The following is a 21222-nucleotide window of genomic DNA, read 5'->3' as shown; positions in this document are numbered from 1 at the left end:
GTCGTGAAATTGGTACTGTGAAATGTTTTCTTGTGCAAGGAAAGATTCAGTATCAAAAAGAAGGAAAGAGGAGGAGACATGATTTATAAATTCAATCTTAGGTAATGCTAATATTAATGGTATTGTAACTTTCAAGTCTTATATAACTTGAAAAGTACTGATTAAAAAGAAGCTTTTTTATAATGTTTTGAAAAGTTATTAATATTAACTATTAGATTCTGAAATAAAAAATAAAATATGTCATTAAAAACAATCGATTTGAACTTAATTTGTCCTTGGTGGCGTCATCCAAGGTCAAACTAATAAGATCAGTAGATCATTTTAAACTCTACAACTTTTGTATGAAATCATCTTTCTCAAAAATGTCAGAAAATGGAAAATTACTTTTTAAAAGTAATAAATTACAGTTACCAAGTAGAAAAAGTAACATGGTACCATTACTAGTTAACGATTTTTAAAAATAACTCGTTATAGTTACTATTACTTGAGAAAGTAACTTTTCGTTACTTTTTGAAATCGACGATCACCAATCACAGCAGACAGGTCTAAAAGCTTTTTAGTCTCAAGCGCTATGAGTGACTTGTGTCCAATCGTATCCAATTATGTATAAAGTAGTGTGATAAAGTAACTGTAAAATTACCGTACAATACCGTACCAAAAATATAACTTCGTTACAATTACCAAAAGAAAAAAATAACCAGTTACCAGAAAAAGTTATCGAAAAAGTAATTGTAACTTCGTTACAAGTATATATACCTATATACCGAATTACTTCCATTTCCTGAAAAATCTTACTCTTCAAGATATTTAAGGTTACTATTCAAGATATTTTTATTACTTTTTTGTATACTCTGTATTTATATCATTAAAATATAAAATTGAAATATCTAAAAATATACAGTTAAAAAAATCATTCAGCATTTATATGTAGATATAATAGTAGATATTACACACCATATTGAGTAAAAAGCTTAGTGAACATAGGAAGCTCAACCGTCTTTCTAAGATATAAACATTCTTATATATATGGTATATATCAGTTAGTATCATGAATGACTTACTTTCTCTATTTATAGAAGATATTTCACATGTCCTCCTTCCATTTCCACACTTGGCATCTTCTTCTTAAAGTCTTACGGAGTTCTTGTAGAACGCTGTTTATAAACAATGAAGCAAACATCGCATGCAACATGTAGAAACCATTATAAGAACAAGTCAATAAGTTTTTAGAAAAACATAGTAAAACATATTTTTTTTGATCGATTCATTTTTATTTCTCAACATAGTCTCCTTTCAACTTGATCCAACGATTCTCCAACGTTTTCAAGTCGTTCAAATAATATGATTTGTCCAACCCTTCAAAATAAGCCTCTGTTTCAGCGAGCTACTCTCTGGTAGGAATCTCTTTTCTCCGAATCATTTCTTCAGGTTTGGAAACAAGAAATAGTCGAAATAATCACAGGAGACTAAATCTGGCGAATATGCTGAATGGGGAAGCAATTTGTAGCTGAATTCATTGAATTTGGCGATCGGTGCTGGGCACATGTGAACCCGTGCATTATTTTGATGGAAGAGCACTTTCTTCTTTGCCGTTTTTTCTTTAAAATGTTGAAACGGTCCAATAAGGCTGCTTAATAATCGCCATTGATCGCTTGCTTCGACGGAAGGTAATCGATATGAATTATACCGTGTGCATCTCAAAAAACTGTGGCCATTACTTTTCCGGCCGACTTTACGGTCTTCGCCTTTTTCGGAGCTAGTTCATCCAGTTGTTTTGACTTCCTTCGTCTCGGGTATGAAGTAATGGATCCATATTTCGTCTATAGTAATGAATCGACACAGAAATTCATGTGGATTATGTTGAAACATCTCCAAACATTGTTTTAAAATCGTCGCTTGTGATCCACAGTGAGCAAACGCGGCATCCATTTTGCCGATAATTTTTTCATACCCAATTCGTGCAAAATTGAAATCACTGTGCCATGTGATATGCCTATGGCCTCAACAAGCTCGCGCATTTTCATTCATCGATCAGTCAAAACAATATCGTGGACTTTATCGATGATTTCTGGGATAGCAGCCTCAATTGGATGTCCCGAACGAAGTATCATCACGTATGGATACGATCATATTTCAATTCATTCACCCGATTGCATACAGTCGCAAACGCTGATGCAGATGTGCTATGAACATTATTCAACTTGGCTTTGATTTCTTTCGGCATTAAACTTTTCATACGTAGATGTTTAATCACTGCACGGAACTCGTTTTTTTTCATTTTGCAAAAAGTACAAAGATTGTTCGCTTTAATCGTCTACAAAAATGAAACCACACGATGAATTCCGCTTAAAATTTAACAATAATCAGCTGAGAGATGACTGTCAAAAAGTAATGTGACATGACACTGCGAATGCCCTGTGACAGATTTCCTAAGAACTTATTGATTTGCCCTCGTAGAAGTCATCCATGACGCTAACATGTTTATATTATTAAAAATGTTTATAATAATAAATAAAATCTCATAATTAGAAACAGTTGAGCTTTCGACCTATATTCATTAAGATTTTTTTACTCATAAGTATGGTGTATATACTATGTATCATATAAATTCTGAATGGTTTTTTTAAATCTACATTTATCTAGATCTTTCTATAAGGTTTATTTATATACGTAAACACAGTTAGAAAATTTGTTTTAAATTGAAAATTTGTGTTGAATTGAATAAATCGTTTAAAACACATTTTACATGCTTTAAATGATAAATTCACATTTTTGTGTCAATTTAACTCATGATGTAAAAAGTAACATAATATAAAAGAATTAATGCAAAAAATATAACACTGACACAATTTGTAAATAAATTGAAGAAACATATTTTTTCAGTAAAATTAATATGTATAATATGTTAATTATATTTAATGCATATTTTATTCTTTTGTCTAAAAATTTTTTAAATATTGTTATTTCATTCATAAATTATATTATTTTAATACTTACAAATATTGAATATTAATTTTACATAAAATAATCAAATAACACAATTATATCATGTTAAGTTCAATAATAAGAAGTAATGGCCACAACAGACAAAACTAGACCTTTAATGCTTAAATAATTCTGAATTACTATATACAGGGTGTGTCGCCAAAATCCGAACAAATTTCAATTAAAATTTTCCGCTATATTGTGCCTCCGCCGGAGGTTATTGTTGGCATCCGAGAAAGCTTGATGTTAGAAAGAAAGCCTGATTCTAGTAAATAGTCATTTGTCAAAATGGTCGCGATGTTGAAATCAAGTGCGGAGTATAATCGAAGAGCCGCGATCATCGAATGCCTTCGCGCTGGATACAACGGAAATAATTCAGTTCTTTAGATGTCCGAGATCAACCGTTTATGACATTGTGGCAAAATATAGACTTTAGAATAGTCTAACAAAGGTTCCAGTATACTAGCGAGGAAGAGTCATTCGAAAGAACGCACCGCGAGGATCCCCGTAGTCGTTGAAAGATCTCAAGCGCTGATTTCGAATTCTAGGGTAATAGTTGCGAAAATTAGTACCGATTGTTGTATAAGCGAGTCAACAATGCGTCGAATTGCCGAGGAGGATCTTCGATACAAATCGTACACATTAAAGATACGACAGATGCTCTCAGAATAAACAAGTAACACAAAAATAATATGTTTCAATATAAATTCTAAAATAAATGAACAAAATACGTGTTAATTTAACATATTATAAATGTAAATTTTTTGAAAAAAAAAATGCTTCCACGTTTTACAAACTGTATCAAGTATTACTTTTTTTTCTATTTATTCTCTTATTATTCGTATAATTTTCTAAGGGTACGTTCAGACTATCGAGTTGCGACTTGAGCCTGCATCCTATTCAAAGATTCTACATCTACATTATCGAAATGAATACAGATTCACATCAAATCTTTGAATGTGAACGCAAATTCGACTCGATATTTAGCTCGATAATCTAGATGCATCTTAACATATTCATCTTCTGTTAAATTAACAAAAAAATTTGAATAGTTTGCGACATGCGATTTCTATTAAATTCGGTACATTTTTCTAACATTTTTTTTATTGTAACAAGACTTACTTCTTCCTGATTTCTAGCCGATCGATGAACGCGTCCGTTCTCTCTGTTTCTAACTGATGGCACTTGATGATCTTGCACTATCTGATGATGAACCTGAGCGACATGTCGATCCAACAGGAACTCCACTGCGAAACCTTCTCTACAGATGGGACATCTATAAAGACTGGCCGAATGACTGGCCAGATGAAGCTGAAGTTCAAGCTCCGAACTGCAGCAGGTCCCGCAAAAGACACAGCGCGTTGTGATAATACTAGGTGTCGAAGCTGGACTCCTTGTTGTTGTTCTGATAGGACTGTTCGTTAAGGAAGGAACGATGGGAGGAGGTGCGTGCACGTTACGCACATGGGCCGCCATCTCAGCTTCGCTTCTAAAGAAGCTCCTGCTGTCGCTAGGAGCCGCGTTTGTTCCCGGCGGCGAATTTTCGTTGTTGGATAACGTACATACACTGCATCGATAGATTCGACACTCTTGGCTGTGCTTGACTGCAAAATGCACCTGTATCGCTACCTTGGAATCGAACGTGTCCCGACACAGAGCGCAACGATACAAATGATGCGCATGCACATCCAACAAATGTCTTTGAAGCTGATCTGGATGCGAGTAGAACTTTTTACAGGCGCCGCATATGAATTCTTTGCTGATCTGTCCTACGTAATGTTTGGTTAAGTGAGCCAGCATGTCTTCGCGAGACGGGAAATTCATCTCACATTTGGGGCACAAATGTTGCCTGTTGGTCTCTTGATTACGGTGGTCGGCTTGCAGATGCCGAGCTACGTGTTCGCGAAAGGATTCAAAATCCTTCAGTGCGGCGTCGCATTGGCCGCACAATAAAGTGTCAGCGGTATAGCTACCAGCGACGTCCGCGGATGATCGAGTCGAACGTTTATTCGTGAGATTAGCGGCTTCCAGGACATCTCTGCTTCGCGACATTCTGGAGTCTCTCTCTGGGGTACTGTTGTAAACGCCGTTCAGTTTCGTCTCGCTATAATCTATACTGGTTGTCTGTGCTGGGCGACGATTTTCGCAGTGTTGGAGAACATAGTGCTCGGCATAGGCTGCTGTTGAAGTGCACGGAATACCACACAACGGGCATATCACCATTGTAGCGCTGAAACCACTGTCTACTCGGTGTATCGACAGTGAATGATCGCGCAAGCAGGCCAGAGTGGAGAATTTCATAGTACATTGGTCACAGGTAAACGCGTTCTCGTAGTGATCTCGTTCGCTTGCTGGCTTGTCAGCTCTTTCCTCGGGCGGGTATTTTTGATCTGAGCGTGGATCTTTTGAGCTGTCCTGACGATCGGGTTTGTCGCGCGAGCAGAATATTGTTTGCTGCTCGTTCGACGTTCTGCTCGGCGATGGTGGTCGTGCCAAACTCTCCGCGCCGCTAAGGATTGCCTGATGCATTGTACGTACGTGCATCTGCAGCTGCTGCATGCAGCTGAACGAATCTCGAGTGCAGTACATGCAAGCGAGTTTCAGGGGCGAATTGAGAATCGGTGTAGTAGAAGTACTACCAGTATCCTGCGACGTTTTCAGGACATTCCTTGAATTCAGACTGAGATTCAATGACGGTGACGGCGATGACGGCACCGGTGGTGATGATGTGCTGTGCGAGGAGACGCTTCTCCGACCGTAATCGACGTCCTTGCTAACTGATTGAGAGGACGATGACTGGTGATGCTTCTTGTGAGATTGCATGTGCGATGTCAAGGCAGCGGCTGAGCTGTAGCCTCTCGTGCAAGCCGTGCATTGGTAAGGCCTTTGGGTGTCGTGTGTCTTCAAGTGGATTTTCAGGTGATCGCTGAGGAAACGGAACATTCTTATGTTCGAAAATTCATAATAGTAAAAGTAATCAAAGCAGCGTTGTACTTAAGGATGTACTAAATTGTCAAGAAAATTCTAAATCACCTTTCGACTTTTATCAAATCTGACAATTAACAGATTAGTGGCGAATGATTATTCAACATAATGAACTCTTTATTTCGAGAAATAATTCTTATTTCTAATTTTTATTTCTGAGTAAATTTATATATAAAAACTATTTTTGTAAAAATCAAAGAGTGATAATTTCATAAGTTTTTTGACAATATAATATTACATCCATTTTTATAAAAAAAAAACATGTATTAATATTTATATTTCAAATAAATATATAAAAGTTGTGTTTATAACATTCAATTTTTATTGAACAAAACAGTATAAATAAAATTAATAAATTACAAAAATTGTTTAATATATTTTTATAATTCATTTGTTTTATTTGTATTATTTTTTATTGATACAATACTAAAATTTAAAAAGTAAAAGTAAAAATTTCAATTATTTTCTACATAAGTATTATTAACTATTCAAAATAATTTATAGAAGGTTTTATTATGATGCGAGATTAGTTGTTCTGTATAAATAAATATTAAATAAATAAATTTTACTTATTCACAAAATATCTAATCACAATGAAGCTTCACATGAATGAATCAAATTGTCTTGAATGTTTATATAAAAAATTGAGATTTTATCATATCTTAATACCTAATATTTCGATTATACATTTCCATCAAAGCAAACATAAAAAATATTACTTCTTATTGAAATATATATACAATATAATTTTAGATCAATTTTAAACCATTACTAAATTTTTTATATTTCTTTTAAATGCAATCTATTTTCTTTTGAATAATCTATCACTTTTTTATAAATTTTTAATTATTTTGAAACTATGTAACATATCCTTAAATTGAAATACGTAATGCACGATAAAACTGAATTAATAATAATTGAATTATTCAGTATATATGCTACATATAAACGCGCTACATGGAATGACTAATAAAATTTGTACAAATGGTTTAACATAAAAATCAAAATGATTTTTGACACATTCTGTTTCAAATAATCATAAATTTTCTTTATCTATTTATATGTGTTAGAAAACATATCGCTAAAAATTTATTAATCGTACAAATTGAAAAATAATACTTTTACTTAAAGATAATGTAGTACCTAATAAAATAGTATTTATCTGTCTGTCCATTAATTTATGAATGTATTTTAAAAGCGAAACAATATCGTGATCTCTTCTCTATTTTAAAATTAAGTTAACCGTTTTATATATAATACTAACACCGATCGCCAAATGCCATTCTTGGAATAGATGACCGATGTTATAGACTAACTTATCTTTAAAACGCTAAATTGCCTTTCATTGTACAGATCGGGGATCTAATTCAGGAAATTCTATTTCCTGTAATACGTGAGTTCATGTATATTAAGACTCGTCAGGAATACCGCGCTGTCAATCACATTTGAAAATAGATTCGCTTTGTGGAAATATTTCGATTTTCATCGCGGAAGTTGGACAAAAAGCAATCAGATAATGCAGCAATCTTTAATAATATCATAGGATATGATCAACGATGCTAATTTATCGGCGATTCGATAATTTTAAGACAATTCGATGAGAGGTACTGGCGTTTAATATCTGATTAAATTTTATCAGCGATCGATAAGTCCGTATCTAACGGAAAGAATTAAACAACGGCGATTCTATTAAGAGCGCAAAACTTAATGCGAAAAACTTAATAAAGATGGACGAATGAAGCTCGTCGCAACTTGCTTAAAAATATTTTTCCTCCTCGAACGCTAATTAAACGTTCCATTAATGAAACGCTGAACGTTATTTAGGTTGAAGGAATCGATGTTAAAGCGACCATGTTAACGTACGTGACGATCTTCTATCATTTGGAAAATAAATAAATAATTTTCGTTTTTTATTAAGAAGCGCATCAAAATTATTCTTTGTCGTATTAGTGTTGCATCCACACTCAGAGAAAAACATAATGATGATCATGATAATTATAAATAGCTGAGAAAAATGTTCCAATTAAAGCAACAAGAATGATATTTTGATGAGATTGAACAAAATTTCTGATTACAAAAACCAGAAATTCTATATTTGATTTCACTAAAACGCTCTTGTTGTTGGATTATTTTGTTGGTTTAATCAAGACATTTCTCTCAGTGTGACAATTATAGTTTTATATAAAGAATTAAGGAGATTTTTATTTTTTGAATAAAAAATAAATAATTTTTTGGGAAATTCCTTTTTTTACGAAAGTATAAAGTCCATATATTTGGAATATTGTTCTGGAATATTGTTTTACTGTGTTTAAATGTATAATTACAGTAACAATAATTATATTAGGATTCTCAAATTTTAAACAATACGAAAAGATAAATATAGTAGGCTAATGAGAGTCAGCAACGATAAATGGCGCAATTATTTAGTGAACAATCAATACTCTGATATTGATATCTTCTTTATTTTGAACGTTCGATTCTCTTTGGAGTTCTCCTCAGCAAGAATGATAATGACAAGTATAATTAGCTCACATATCTATGCTTAAGTCATTCGCAAATTGACAAAGATGTAGATCCTGACTCTCATCAGCCTTCTATATTTACTTTTCTTTCTTCTTTTTGTATTATATTATATTGTTTATAATTACAGTTTTTTAAAATTAAATTCGATAAAAAATTACACCAGTTCTCTTTAAACATGGAGTATCTCCGTCACTGATTGGCAAAATATTTTCTTTCTGGATCATCCGAAATATGAAAATTTGAATGTTTGATTTTACGTACATATAATTATCGTTTGACGAAAAAGAAAAATAAACTGTTATATATTTTTACTTTTATTGTAAAAAAAACTCAGCCAATTTTTAGAACGAAGTCGATAACTTTTACGTGACAAGCCGTCATTTCTTCAATTATTTTTTTGCTATCCCTTCATCAAACGATAAATATATATATATATTTTTCGTTTATTATATATATACAATATATATAATCAAAAGCTGTCAAATTATAATATTATGTATTTCAAATGACTTGCAGAGAAGATATTTTGCCAACGGAGATATGTTTGAAGAGAGATAGTAGGCGTGGAGTAATTTTCAATCGAAGTTAATTAAAAAAGAAAAAACTGTAATATTACATTTAAACATAATAAAATATTGAGTACAAATTAGTTCGGTCCGTTTGTGTTCAAAAATGTATTTATTTCAAAACAAAATCAATGAACAGATCAATTAAAGTATTGTCCATTGCTGCCTACTACTTTTCCCATCTCTCAGACAATTTTCGAATTCCATCTCGAAAAAATGACTCGTCTTTGGAGGCGATTTTGGAGCCAATTTTCGATTTTCTGAGAAAGAAATGAACCGGTGACTTGCTGCATCCTTCGGAACAACCAGTAATCAGAAGGAGGAATGTCTGGAGAATATGGCGAGTGCGATCCCATTTGAGCATTTCCAAATATTTTTTTACGACTTTAGCGACATGAGGCCGAGCGTTGTCATGAAGAAGAATAACTTTATCATGTCTTTGCTCGTATTTTGACCGTTTTTCTCGCAATGCATCTCAAACAAATCAATTGTAGCCGATACCGATCGCCCATAATGGAATCGCCAGGTTTTAGCAGCTCATAGTAAACAAGACCCTTTTAGTCCCACCATACAGAGCATGATCTTCGAATCATGAATGTTCGGCCATGGTGTTGATATTGAGGTCGATGGCAATGATCGGGCTTAGCATGGTATTTTTTCTTCTTGGGATTGTCGTAGAATATCCACTTCTCATCTTCAGTCACAATCCGATGCAAAAAATCTTTTCTCTGTTGTCTTTGAATCATTTCCATGGCTCTCAATCATACAGAAACGGCTTGTCGAGTTACCCCCAATAATTCTGCAAGCTCCTCTTACGTTTGATTCTGATCTTCTTCAAGTAATGCCTCTAATTCTTTGTCTTCGAATTCTTTTTGGCTGTCCAGAGCGAGGCTTGTCTTCAACATTGAAATATGCATCCTTGAAACGTCGATCCCTACATGATTTATCAGTTGGAGCAGTGTCACCATAAACTTCGACAAGCATTCGATAGGCTTCAGCCGCACTTTTCTTCTAATTAAAGCAGAAAATCAAAACCTCCCGCAAATGCTGCTTGATTAACATAAAATTCGACATTTCAAACACAGAAAAATCAAGATTTTTGTATGAAACTCAAAGCGATATAAACTGAATATTATTAGCAGATGTTTAACCTCTCTGAAACCGCCAAAATCAGCTGTGAACCATTCACTTTGAACCATTCACAACAGCTGGAGCCATCTTTAGGGAAACGGACCGAACTAATTTGTATTCTCTAGTTTTAGGATTCAAATGTATTGACTTTATACTTTCATAAAAAAAATTTTACAAAAAAATCAACTTAATTTTTTCGTCAAAAATGAAAATCCTCCCCTGTAGATAATTGATGAGTATATTGATATGTACATAATTGAATAAATTATTTTGTAGTTACAATAGCTGTAAAATATTTAATAAGTAGTTTATTCAACTACATTAGTAGTCTACATATAAATAAAACTTTTGCAATTGTTCATCAATACGTATTTTTTTCTTTGAATGCTCCGAGAAGCTATATCAATGTATGAATTTTAAACGTCATCGATACTTTGTAATATTCTATAATATATAAATATATAAGAGCTGTATTGGAAATCGTTATTTTGTTTTGAAAAAAAAATGCACAAAAAAACGGACCGAACTAATTTGTACTCCCAATATTAAATTGTTTTATTTATTATACACTAAAAATATTTGATTATACGCTATATTATTTGTAATATATGCATTGGAAATAAAAATTAAAGGAATTAATATTAAAACGCGTTCGCAAAAATTCTAGCTTAATTCCTAATGTAAAGTATGATAATCAAGAATAATGATATTGTGAATTCCAATCATGAATAATAATCAATGATTGTTCATTGAACACTTCATGTTAATTCATGTGTTAACAAATAAGTTTGACATAAAGTTATTATCAAAATATAGTAATTATTAAATTAATTATTATTTATAAGAAAGTGTAACTAAATTAAGTTATAGCTATACATTGAGAGAAAAACTGTTTGGTATTTGTAACAATAATTATATAATATAGTTATTATTATTATTATATAGTATTAGTAATAATAACTATATACAGTTTTATTAACTACATTAATATACATAATAAACAATGAAAAATGAATAATTATAACTATTATTATCATAAAAATGGTTGAAATCATAAAAAATGATTCAAATAACTACATACAGAGTGTCTCTGCATACAAAATTGCTATAGTAGCTTCAGCATATGAAAACAAGTTGAAAATGTCTAATTAACATATGTCCGATTCCGAACGGTTTTGAAGTTATATTGAAGTAAGAAAACATGAACTGTAGAAAAGTTGTTTAATGTTCGCTATTTTGTTGTTCTAAAGCTTGAATTTTTTTCTAATAGACTAGATCTTTCATTTGTCAAAATGTAAACAAATACACGTTTCTCTATGATTACTCATTGATTTAGAAGAGGCCAGATTTCTATTAAATGGCCAACCATTGGATTTTTTCTTTGGGAACAAATGAAAGATCTAGTCTATACCATATACAGAAATGTATGAATGAGATTCAGAATGCAGAACAATTATGGCAATTGATATTTAACGTTATTGATATTATCCGCGAAATATAATATTATATTTTTCATCAAGTCTGAAATAATTGATTAATTCGTGCTACAAAGTGTCGAAGTCGACGGAAAAATTTTTAAATATTTTTTGTAAAGCATTAAATAGAATAATGAACAATCTTCCGTAATTCCGAAACTGTTTGGAATCGGATATAAGTTTATTAGATATGTTCGATTTATTTTCATATGCTGAAGCCACTAGCAATTTTTTGATATTGTATGCAGAAACACTTGGTATAATCATTTTGGGGAAAAAAATATTTTGGTTACGTCTATTAAGCTGATACAGCCACTTCAGTACAATCGAATAAAAATACATAGAAATTTAGTGCTTTTTTGTTGCTAATTTGTTACTCATTCCTGATTTTGTTGCTCCAGCAAATTTCGAGAAAACAATGGCTATGCTAACTTAAAACTAAAGATTTAACAATCATAATTTAAAATCACAAGAACAATTAAAAAAATTTTTTTAAATCACATTCTTTTTGTGCTCATTTGTTTCTAATTTTGCTTCATCTCTGACTCTTAAAAACCCTTAACAATTTCGCGCACAACATCTCCAAAGTGTAAATTATTGAGATGTTTCGGTTGATTTCATGTTTCCGATTTTGTTCAGAGAACCGTAATCAATCCATATAATAAATTTTGCAGCACAATATTATAAAAATGGCTCATACATTGAAAAAAAAAATCAAAGAAATTTTCGTTAATCCAAAAAAATTTTTTTAATACGAGCAAAGAAATATTTCTTTGAAGTTAAGATTTTTTTTTTCAATGTATGAGCCAGTATACATACAAATTTTTATTGTGTTAAACAAACATGTTGTTAACGATTTCAATTCTTGAATCCCTTTTTATGTACTTCCTATGATACATTTTCTAAGCATATACTACAAGCGAATTTTAAAATAAATTTAAAAGTGGGCCTTATTTAGTGAGCCTTATTCGGCTTAGATATTTTATTTTTATGGTTACACTAACTATAATGATATTAACTATATATAATATTGTATATTATATTTAATATTGTATTATATATAATATTGTATATATAATATTGTAACTAAAAATAAAATTTCCCATCTTGTTAATAAATAATAGCTTATTTTATTTTTTTCCTATAAAGATTTGTGATAAATTTAATTTAGTTTAGTTCAGTTTAATTTAGTTTATTGCAAAGTTTTATGCGTAAAAAATTACACGTTAGCACAGTAATAGATATAAAATATGATACAATAGACTATAATATAGTTAACATAAATACAATAGACAATAGCTTGCAAATGGTTAGGCGTCAGCAAAATTGCTGTTGTAAGCCTACCAGTAACAAAACCAAAATAAGACAATAATGCAATAAAAGATAAACCAATAGCTGAAATCATACATACATAGATACGCTCACACACATACACACATGCGCATATACACCAATTACATCAGTCTCGTTTAAATGTTGTGACGCGATGAAACGAAAGGAGGACAGAGAAAAGTTTTTATTTAACCAGGAAAATTAAAATATTTGACAGAGGTGTAAGAGAAAGTACGGAACCGATATATGGGGGGGAGTGGATCGATATATGGGGAAGGATAAGTAATCTTAGTATCTGATGACAAGAAGATAAAAAAGGAATGATATTCAGAGTTCAACTGAAGGAAACATCGCAGATATAGAGGAATATTGGAACGAAGAAGAGGAAATACAAGACAGCACAGGTAGAGAATAAAACGTTGCCAAATCTTAAGCCAACCAGATCTCTGCTAATACGGAGATATATAGTCGTATTTACAGACGCAGCAGGAGAAGCGGAGACAAGAATTTTGGACACATTTAGAAGATGTTGGTTAAAAGCCGGAACATAGATAACATCAGTTAGAGAAATAATCAATTAGAGAAATAACAAATAATTGAGAAGTGAGGAGTTTTTGAGAGCAGGAAAAGATGTAGCAAAAGAGATAAAGAAGATGAGCATAAGCAGCCCGATACTTGACGGCTACGTGTGACTCGAACCATGAAGAATCAACATGAACACCAAGAATCTTAATAAAGGAGGAGCGAGAAATTGGAAATTGGAATAGAATTAAGAGAAATGTCGAAAAACTGAATACGGATAACAATGTTGACGAACTGACAATCAGCAAGGATGATTTAGAAAGATTTGGATGCAAGGCATTATTAAATAGATTTTAAGTCTATATTCAAAGCAAAACAGGTTACTAAAGCATTGAATGAGTGAAAAAAAAAGAAGAATTACATTACCTGCATACATGAAGAGCTCAGAGGATAGAGAAACATTAGACAAATCAAAGACAAAAATATTAAAGAATAAGAGTCCGAGAATGGAACAGATCCTGGGGAACACCAGACAGAAGTAGAGGAGAAAACAGGATAAGGATTATATATGAAGATCTGCTGCGATTTATAAGGAACGAGCGAGAGAGCAGAATGAGAAAAACTGCATAACTTAAGTTTGTCTAAAAGTAGATCATGATTGATCAAAAGTTTTTGTGAAGTCCTTTTGATATCAAGGATGTGAAGCAATTTCGTCGTCGTGCTATGAGATCGACAAAAACCAGAGTGACAGAAGGGAAGGATATTAAAATTTGAGATAAAGGCATTAAGTTGTGAGAAACAGATATACTCAAGCAGCTTTGAGAGGAAAGAGGGGAGTGAGATAGGGCGAAAAGATGAAGGAAAACAGGAGTTATTAGTTTTAGGAATGGGAAGAACAATTAAATGTTTCCAGGAAAAGGGAAAAGTATAAAAAGTGAGAAAGGGAGAAATTTAATATATAGAGAAGCCGATCAAGACATTGAGAAAGGCATAATAGGAGCATGCGACCGGAGAAATCCAGAGGCCCAGTGGAAGTCAGGCGAATGCGTTTAAAAATATTGCAGAGATCACTGGGAGTGATTGGAGCAAAGATCGAAGAAACGTGAGAAGAAGAGAAAAAAAGGTAAGAAAAGAGTTAATGGAATATTATAAGATGAAGAAGAGAGAGTATCAAGAAAATGATTATTCAGAAGGAAAGAGTTTCTAAGGTGCAAAGGTATAGAAGCAGAGGATCTGCAACTAAATCTCTCCGACGGCTAGAACTCTAAATGTTGGAAGGCGATAACGTTTCTAACCAACGCAATATGCGGAACGAGCAACCTAATGTTAATGTGCGCAAAACACAGTCTGCCATTGTGAGAGACATCCCCAACTCGAAAATTGAGACGGATTTGCAGGGAGTCATGCATCACAATCGGATGAAAACGGCGAGGACACAGGAGTGGGATGAGAGAGAGCGGGGGGGGGTGAAACAGATTTGAGGATGGAGAGAAGTGAATCCGAGGAGGTATAACAATATGAAAACAGTATTATCCTTGACGCGAAAATATATGATCCTCCTACATATCCAAACACGCTCAACATTATGTGCCGCCGCCAGTCGACGAACATCAGTAAAAGTGTGCTGCCAGACGCTGTAGCTCGCTCACAAATAGCGATTCTATTGGCCGGCCAGGAACCGCAAGCATCAGATGTATTCAGTTCATTCCTCTGACGAGCCCTGGCGATTAGTTCATTGTGTCTTGTTATTATCGTAAATTTTGCAATAAGTGGAGACAAGAACGAATTCCTATCAGGAATCCTGAAGGCACGAGCAATCTCCGATGAAGACATCGAGATGTCAAGGGAGGATGAAATCTCTTATTATAGTCTCAGTGCAATTCTTCGAACCTTTGATAGACCGAATACAAGGAGTTCATGGTCCATCTACTCATTGATTATGTACTCAAAACTAGCAGACAGTCCGACAAAGCATAAGAACCAGCAAAAGCCACAGGACCAGCACGCACCTCCTCTTCCAGCCTAGCGAAGACTCTTCAAGGACTTGCCTTGCACCCATAGCAATCAGATCGGCGAATAAGTCGCCGCCGCTAGTCAACTCGACGACATGTTGGAGTACTTCAACGTCCCCGAGAGGAGTACTTCAACTCCACCATCCTAGCATTAAATATCTCCAGAATGGACTCGAGATGATCTAGAAGACTAAATCCTAATTCAATACGAGCAATTCTGTGCTTCAAAGAGGAGATGGATGTAGTTAGAGTAGACAAGGAAGATTTAACTGCAGATAGAGCCGATGGGATATCAGAAGACATTTGAGAAGAATGACACTGGCATTCCGTCATTTTCGTCAGGTGAGAAAAAAGGTGGCGAGATGCAACCAGCCGAGGAAGAAGCAATAGCTCCAAGCAACGACAGCCCATCCCCAATTGCAACAACAGGAACGCAATCATTGGAGGGAAGCGCAAACTATTGTCAGCGCCACAGAAAGCGCAAGGGCACTTAAGTGAAATAAAGCGTTTACATTTGGTACACGTTGATTGACTCATGCTAAAATATACGAAATTAGACATAATATAAGAAAATGTGTTTACGCGTAGGATCGCACAACAAAGGCACGAAACAAATTACCAAAATAACTATTTATATCTATGCCTATCTTTTGAAGAAAGACAGAAACGAATGACGAACTAACAATAAGCTAGATAGCTAGATATAACAACTAGATTTAGATGATTATGACGTATAAAATTATGATGTATAGAAATTTTATGTTACACAAATAAAATATTATTGGAAGTATAAATAAGTTTCCGCCGTTTGCAAAAGATGGCGCCACTAATAAACTATAGTTAAAATTGCTCGGTGTAAAACGACATATCATAAGATTGGACATCCGGCAACATCATAACCTTGAAATATTAGCGATTTTGTATCAGCATCATATATTTTTTTTTGTATGAAAATGTCGAGTTTTGAGCCGAATAAGCGTCATTTGCGGGAACTTTTGATTTACTTCTTTAATTTAAAGAGTAATTTAAAGTCTGCAGCTGAGGCTCATAGATTGCTTTTAAAAGCATATGGGATGCGTTAAGTGAGAGAAGTAGTCGTGAGTGGTTTCAAAAGTTTAAGAACGGTGAATTTGACGTCGAAGACAAAGAATGTAGCGGAAGGCCGAAAGTGTACGAAGACGCGGAATTGGAAGCATTATTGGATGAATATTCGTGCCAAACGCAAAAAGAATTTGCATTTATATTAGAAGTGACTCAACAAACAATTTCTTATCGTTTGAAATCATTGGGAATGATTCAAAAGCAAGGGAATTGGGTTCCATATGAACTGAAGCCGAGAAACGTTGAACGCTGATTTTTCACATGTCAAATACTGCTTGCCAGGCATAAACGAAAGGGTTTTTTGCATCGTATAGTCACTGGTGATGAAAAATGGATCCACTACAATAACCTAAAGAAGAGGAAATCATGGGGACATGCTTCAACATCGACAGCCAAGCGGAAAATTCATGGAAAAAAACTCATGTTGTGTATTTGGTGGGATCAGCTTGGTGTCGTGTATGAGTTGCTCAAACCAAACGAGATCATTACTGGGGCTTTCTATCGAACACAATTGATGAGATTGAGCTGCACACTCAAGGAAAAACGCGCCCACTACTCCAGGCATGACAAAATTATTCTCCTGCATGATAATGCTCGACCACATATTGCGGCGCCGGTCAAAACCTACTTAGAAACACTCAAATGGGAAGTTCTATGGAGTTTCCCCACTCGCCGTATTCTCCAGACATTCTCCTTCCGACTATCACTTGTTCCGATCGATGACCCCTGTCTGAGCAGCACTTCACATCATATGAAGATATCAAAAATTGTATCGATGATTGGACAGCCTCAAAAGATGAAGCGTTCTTCCGACGCGGTATCCACATGCTACCAGAAAGATGAGAAAAAGTAATGGTTAGCGATGGCCATTACTTTGAATAAAACATTATGTATCGTTCTTTCACAATAAATACTTAATTTTTGATAGAAAACGGCGGAAACTTATTTGTACTCCCAATACAAAAATATATAATGAATAAATATGTAATGAAAAGCACACAACTAACGCAGAAATAAACGCACTAATAAAATAATGAAACGCAAAAAGATCGTGTCACATACTCAGAGAAATAGATTCCTTTCGTCGACTAGCATTCGCAAAAATATTAAAAATAATAAATTAGAAGATAAAAACTAAAGTGTTGCAATAATCACCAACAATTATAATAAATTGAAAAATGTGCAGCGAGCTAATAAGGCAGCACTTTTCACAAAAGAGAACGCAGAAATTGAGCAAGAAAGCGAAATCAGAGCGGAGCGGCGAGTAGATGTTGACAGCACGAAGTGTCACACAAGACTCACTAAATTTCTTAACACTCAAGAAAATCTCGTTTTTCTTTTTTCATTAAGAAAAAGAAAAGAATTGAAACAAAAATTGAATATCCAGGAAACAAAAGAAACAGAACAATAACAACATCAAACAAATTGAATATGACTGTGACGTTGCTTGTTACAAACTTGCATAACATGAATGAAAATGTATCTTCAATAATACAATGTGATATTAACAACAATTTATATAATAAAAGAAAAAACACAGTAGCAGTTAATTCCCATAATTCTGTTACACTCTCTTCCGCAAAAGATAATAAAAAAAGATTCTTCCTCTTTGATTGTTGATCTGACTTCCAATTCCTTCTCTATACCTAAGATTTCCCCTTCCATTTCTTCGATCAGAAATAAGTGATTTGTAAATCTATCCTCAGTACTTATTCCCAATGCATTTCATGCTTTTTACAACTAGAAGAGAATTTCATATTTCTCAATCAAAATAAGAGAATTATTTTTGAGTGCATCAAAAAGCATAGAATGTAGTAATATCTATAAATTTCCAATATATCAAAAGATAGACATAATCATTGATTTCAATTCTAAACAATATAATTACTTCTCTTCTTGTTACATCATCTACAGACAAAAAATTAATAGAATTAGAAATAGAAACAAAAAAGTGTTTAACATTACATCCTAATATCATTCTTACTCAAGACAAAAGCAATGTCACGGTAGTTCTAAATAAAGACACACTTATATTAAAAAGGTGAACGAAATGCTTCAGGCTAAAGAAACATATGAAGTAATAAAAAAAATCCTATGAAAAAACTTACTGTTGTAACTTTAAGGATTGGATGGAATGTATTAGGTGTACAACTTTGCTTCCGCTGTTTTTTTTCCGAAATTCGAGGCTTTATTGTAAAAAACTGGTTATACATTTATGATTCAAAGTATTGTCCATCGCTGGCCACTACTTTCTCCCATCTTTCGGGTAGCGTACGAATCCCGCGTCGAAAAAACTGATCATCTTTTGAGACTATCCACGAATCGATCCAATTTTTTACTTCTTCATAAGACCGGAAGTGCTGGTCAGCCAGGCCGTGTGCCAAAACAAGTGATAGTCAGAGGGAGCAACGTCTGGAGAATACGGCGGGTGGGGTAGGACTTCCCATTTCAACGTTTCCAAGTATGTCTTGACCACTTTCGCAACATGGGGTCGAGCATTGTCATGCTGCAAAATCACTTTATCGTGTCTGTCGTTGTATTGCGGCCGTTTGTCTTTCAATGCTCGGCTCAAACGCATCAATTGCGTTCGATACCGATCGCCTGTGATTGTTTCAGTCGGTTTTAACAGTTCATAATACACTACGCCGAGCTGGTCCCACCAAATACAGAGCATGACCTTGGACGTCAAAATCACCGTTCTTGAAGCGTTGAAACCACTCACGACACGTTCTTTCACTAATAGCGGCCTCACCATAAATATTTGAGAATATTCGATGAGCCTCAGCCGCAGATTTCTTCATATTGAAGCAAAAAATTAAAACCTCTCGCAAATGAAGAGAATTTGGCTCGTAAACTGACATTTTCAATCGAGAATAACTTTATGATGCAGACACAAATCGACTAATGTTTCTATGGGGTTATGTTGACAGATACCCAAGTTTATTGTATAACATCTATGATCTATTTATTTCGACCACCACTTACCGCTAAAGCCATCTATAGGAAAACGGCGGAAGCAAAGTTGTACACCTAATATGTAGGTGCCAATCCAATATACTAAGTTTTTGGATTTCAAAACGTGTATTCATAAAATATAAAGGTAATCGGCTTTCTATTTTGGGACCGGTACAGCTCGGAATGCAAAGACGCACTCACTTCACATTCTTTACTATTTTACTCTATTCTCTGCCTGTTTCCCGCTAAGCGAAAGACGATATTCCTCCGCGCATGCGCGGAAATAATCACAATGTCTTCCTTCGTGCCTGATCTCGCGAGCGACTTATACAATACGTGCGCTATACGAAATATCGCCATAATACCTCTCTTCCTTAAACAAAAAAAATAAGACGAAACAAAAAAGTATTCTATCCTTATTAGGGCTGATCGATGTACGTGGGTCGTTTGATAAGTTTGGTAAATTTCCATGAAATGGCGCTACAATCCATTTGATGACGCGACATCTCGAAAGATCCACTCTTCGAACCTCTTCAGACTAAATTTCAGCCAAAAAGAAATGCATAGTTCATGTTTGATAGTCATTTAAAATAGGCTGTCTGCAAAATACTCATTAACGGCGATAATGATTTCCTCATTTGACGAGAATTTCTTATGTGACGTTTCCAAATTCATCCAATTTTATTGAATAATGTAGTTTTCCTAAACGCTTAATCATTTTATCAAAAAATTATTTATCTCTTCGTAAGTAATTTCGGCTCATTCTCTCCTCTTCTTTTAGTTCTCTGTATTTTTTATCCTTATGCGTATATTGTTATACAAACAGTGTCCCCACTGTTTATCGGTTTCATAAGGTTCAATCTCATTTTCCTCAAGGAGCATCTCATTTTCCTATTAAACATAATTTCAGCGAGTGAGACTTTTGTTGTACAATGTGGGGTGATGATGCGATATTGCATCAGTAAACGTTGTAACACTACATCTACGTTGAATGTATTTAAACTAAGAAAAGATTTCTTCAAGGTTTGTACAAAATATTCAAACCGTTTTTATTCGTTCGTAATCGATTTGTAAGGTACTATCAATTTATGCTTAATATTGTTCTGCTATAGGAAATTTTGAAATTAAGAAGATGTGAAAGTAGCTATTATTCGATATTATTTGCATCGGGAATCCAAACCTTGAAAAAGTTTCATGACATTTTTTAACTGTTGTCTCCGCTGTAATATCTTTTACTACATATATTTCAGGTCATTTCGTGTACGCGTCTAATATTAAAAAATTATGATTTTTTTTTTAAACGGTCCAATGAAATCGATGTGTATACGCTCAAATGGTGCGGTAGCGAATTCCCAAATGTTAATTTTGGGGGTGTGTAATTTTGGGGAGATTATTTTTGTTTGCATTGCATTCTGAGCAATTTTTAATGATTTGTTCTATATGATCTATACTATATCAGACCACAATACGTAACTACGTGCTAACATTTTCATTTTAGTAATAAAGCAAAATATGCACTGTATAATTCTTGTAATCTTTCTTTTGTAACACTTTCGATATTATTACATGATATTTGCGAAAAATGATTCCTTGTTGTAAGCTGTATTCTATTTCGTTATTATATATACATATATA

General features: G+C 33.7%; 1 protein-coding gene across 1 annotated transcript in view; it reads right to left on the bottom strand.

The window, feature by feature from the left end:
- The window catches only part of LOC108692200 (zinc finger protein 423 homolog), an 88728-nt gene that overhangs the window by 7791 nt on the left and 59715 nt on the right, over positions 1-21222 (bottom strand). Inside the window, exon 4 of the mRNA XM_018200358.1 lies at positions 4108-5911. Coding sequence (XP_018055847.1) covers positions 4108-5911 — 1804 coding nt within the window. The remainder of the gene's footprint in view (positions 1-4107; positions 5912-21222) is intronic.

The sequence above is a fragment of the Atta colombica genome, unplaced genomic scaffold (assembly GCF_001594045.1).
Source record: "Atta colombica isolate Treedump-2 unplaced genomic scaffold, Acol1.0 scaffold65, whole genome shotgun sequence".
NCBI lineage: Eukaryota > Metazoa > Arthropoda > Insecta > Hymenoptera > Formicidae > Atta > Atta colombica.
This window is presented reverse-complemented; position numbering and strand designations above follow the sequence as displayed.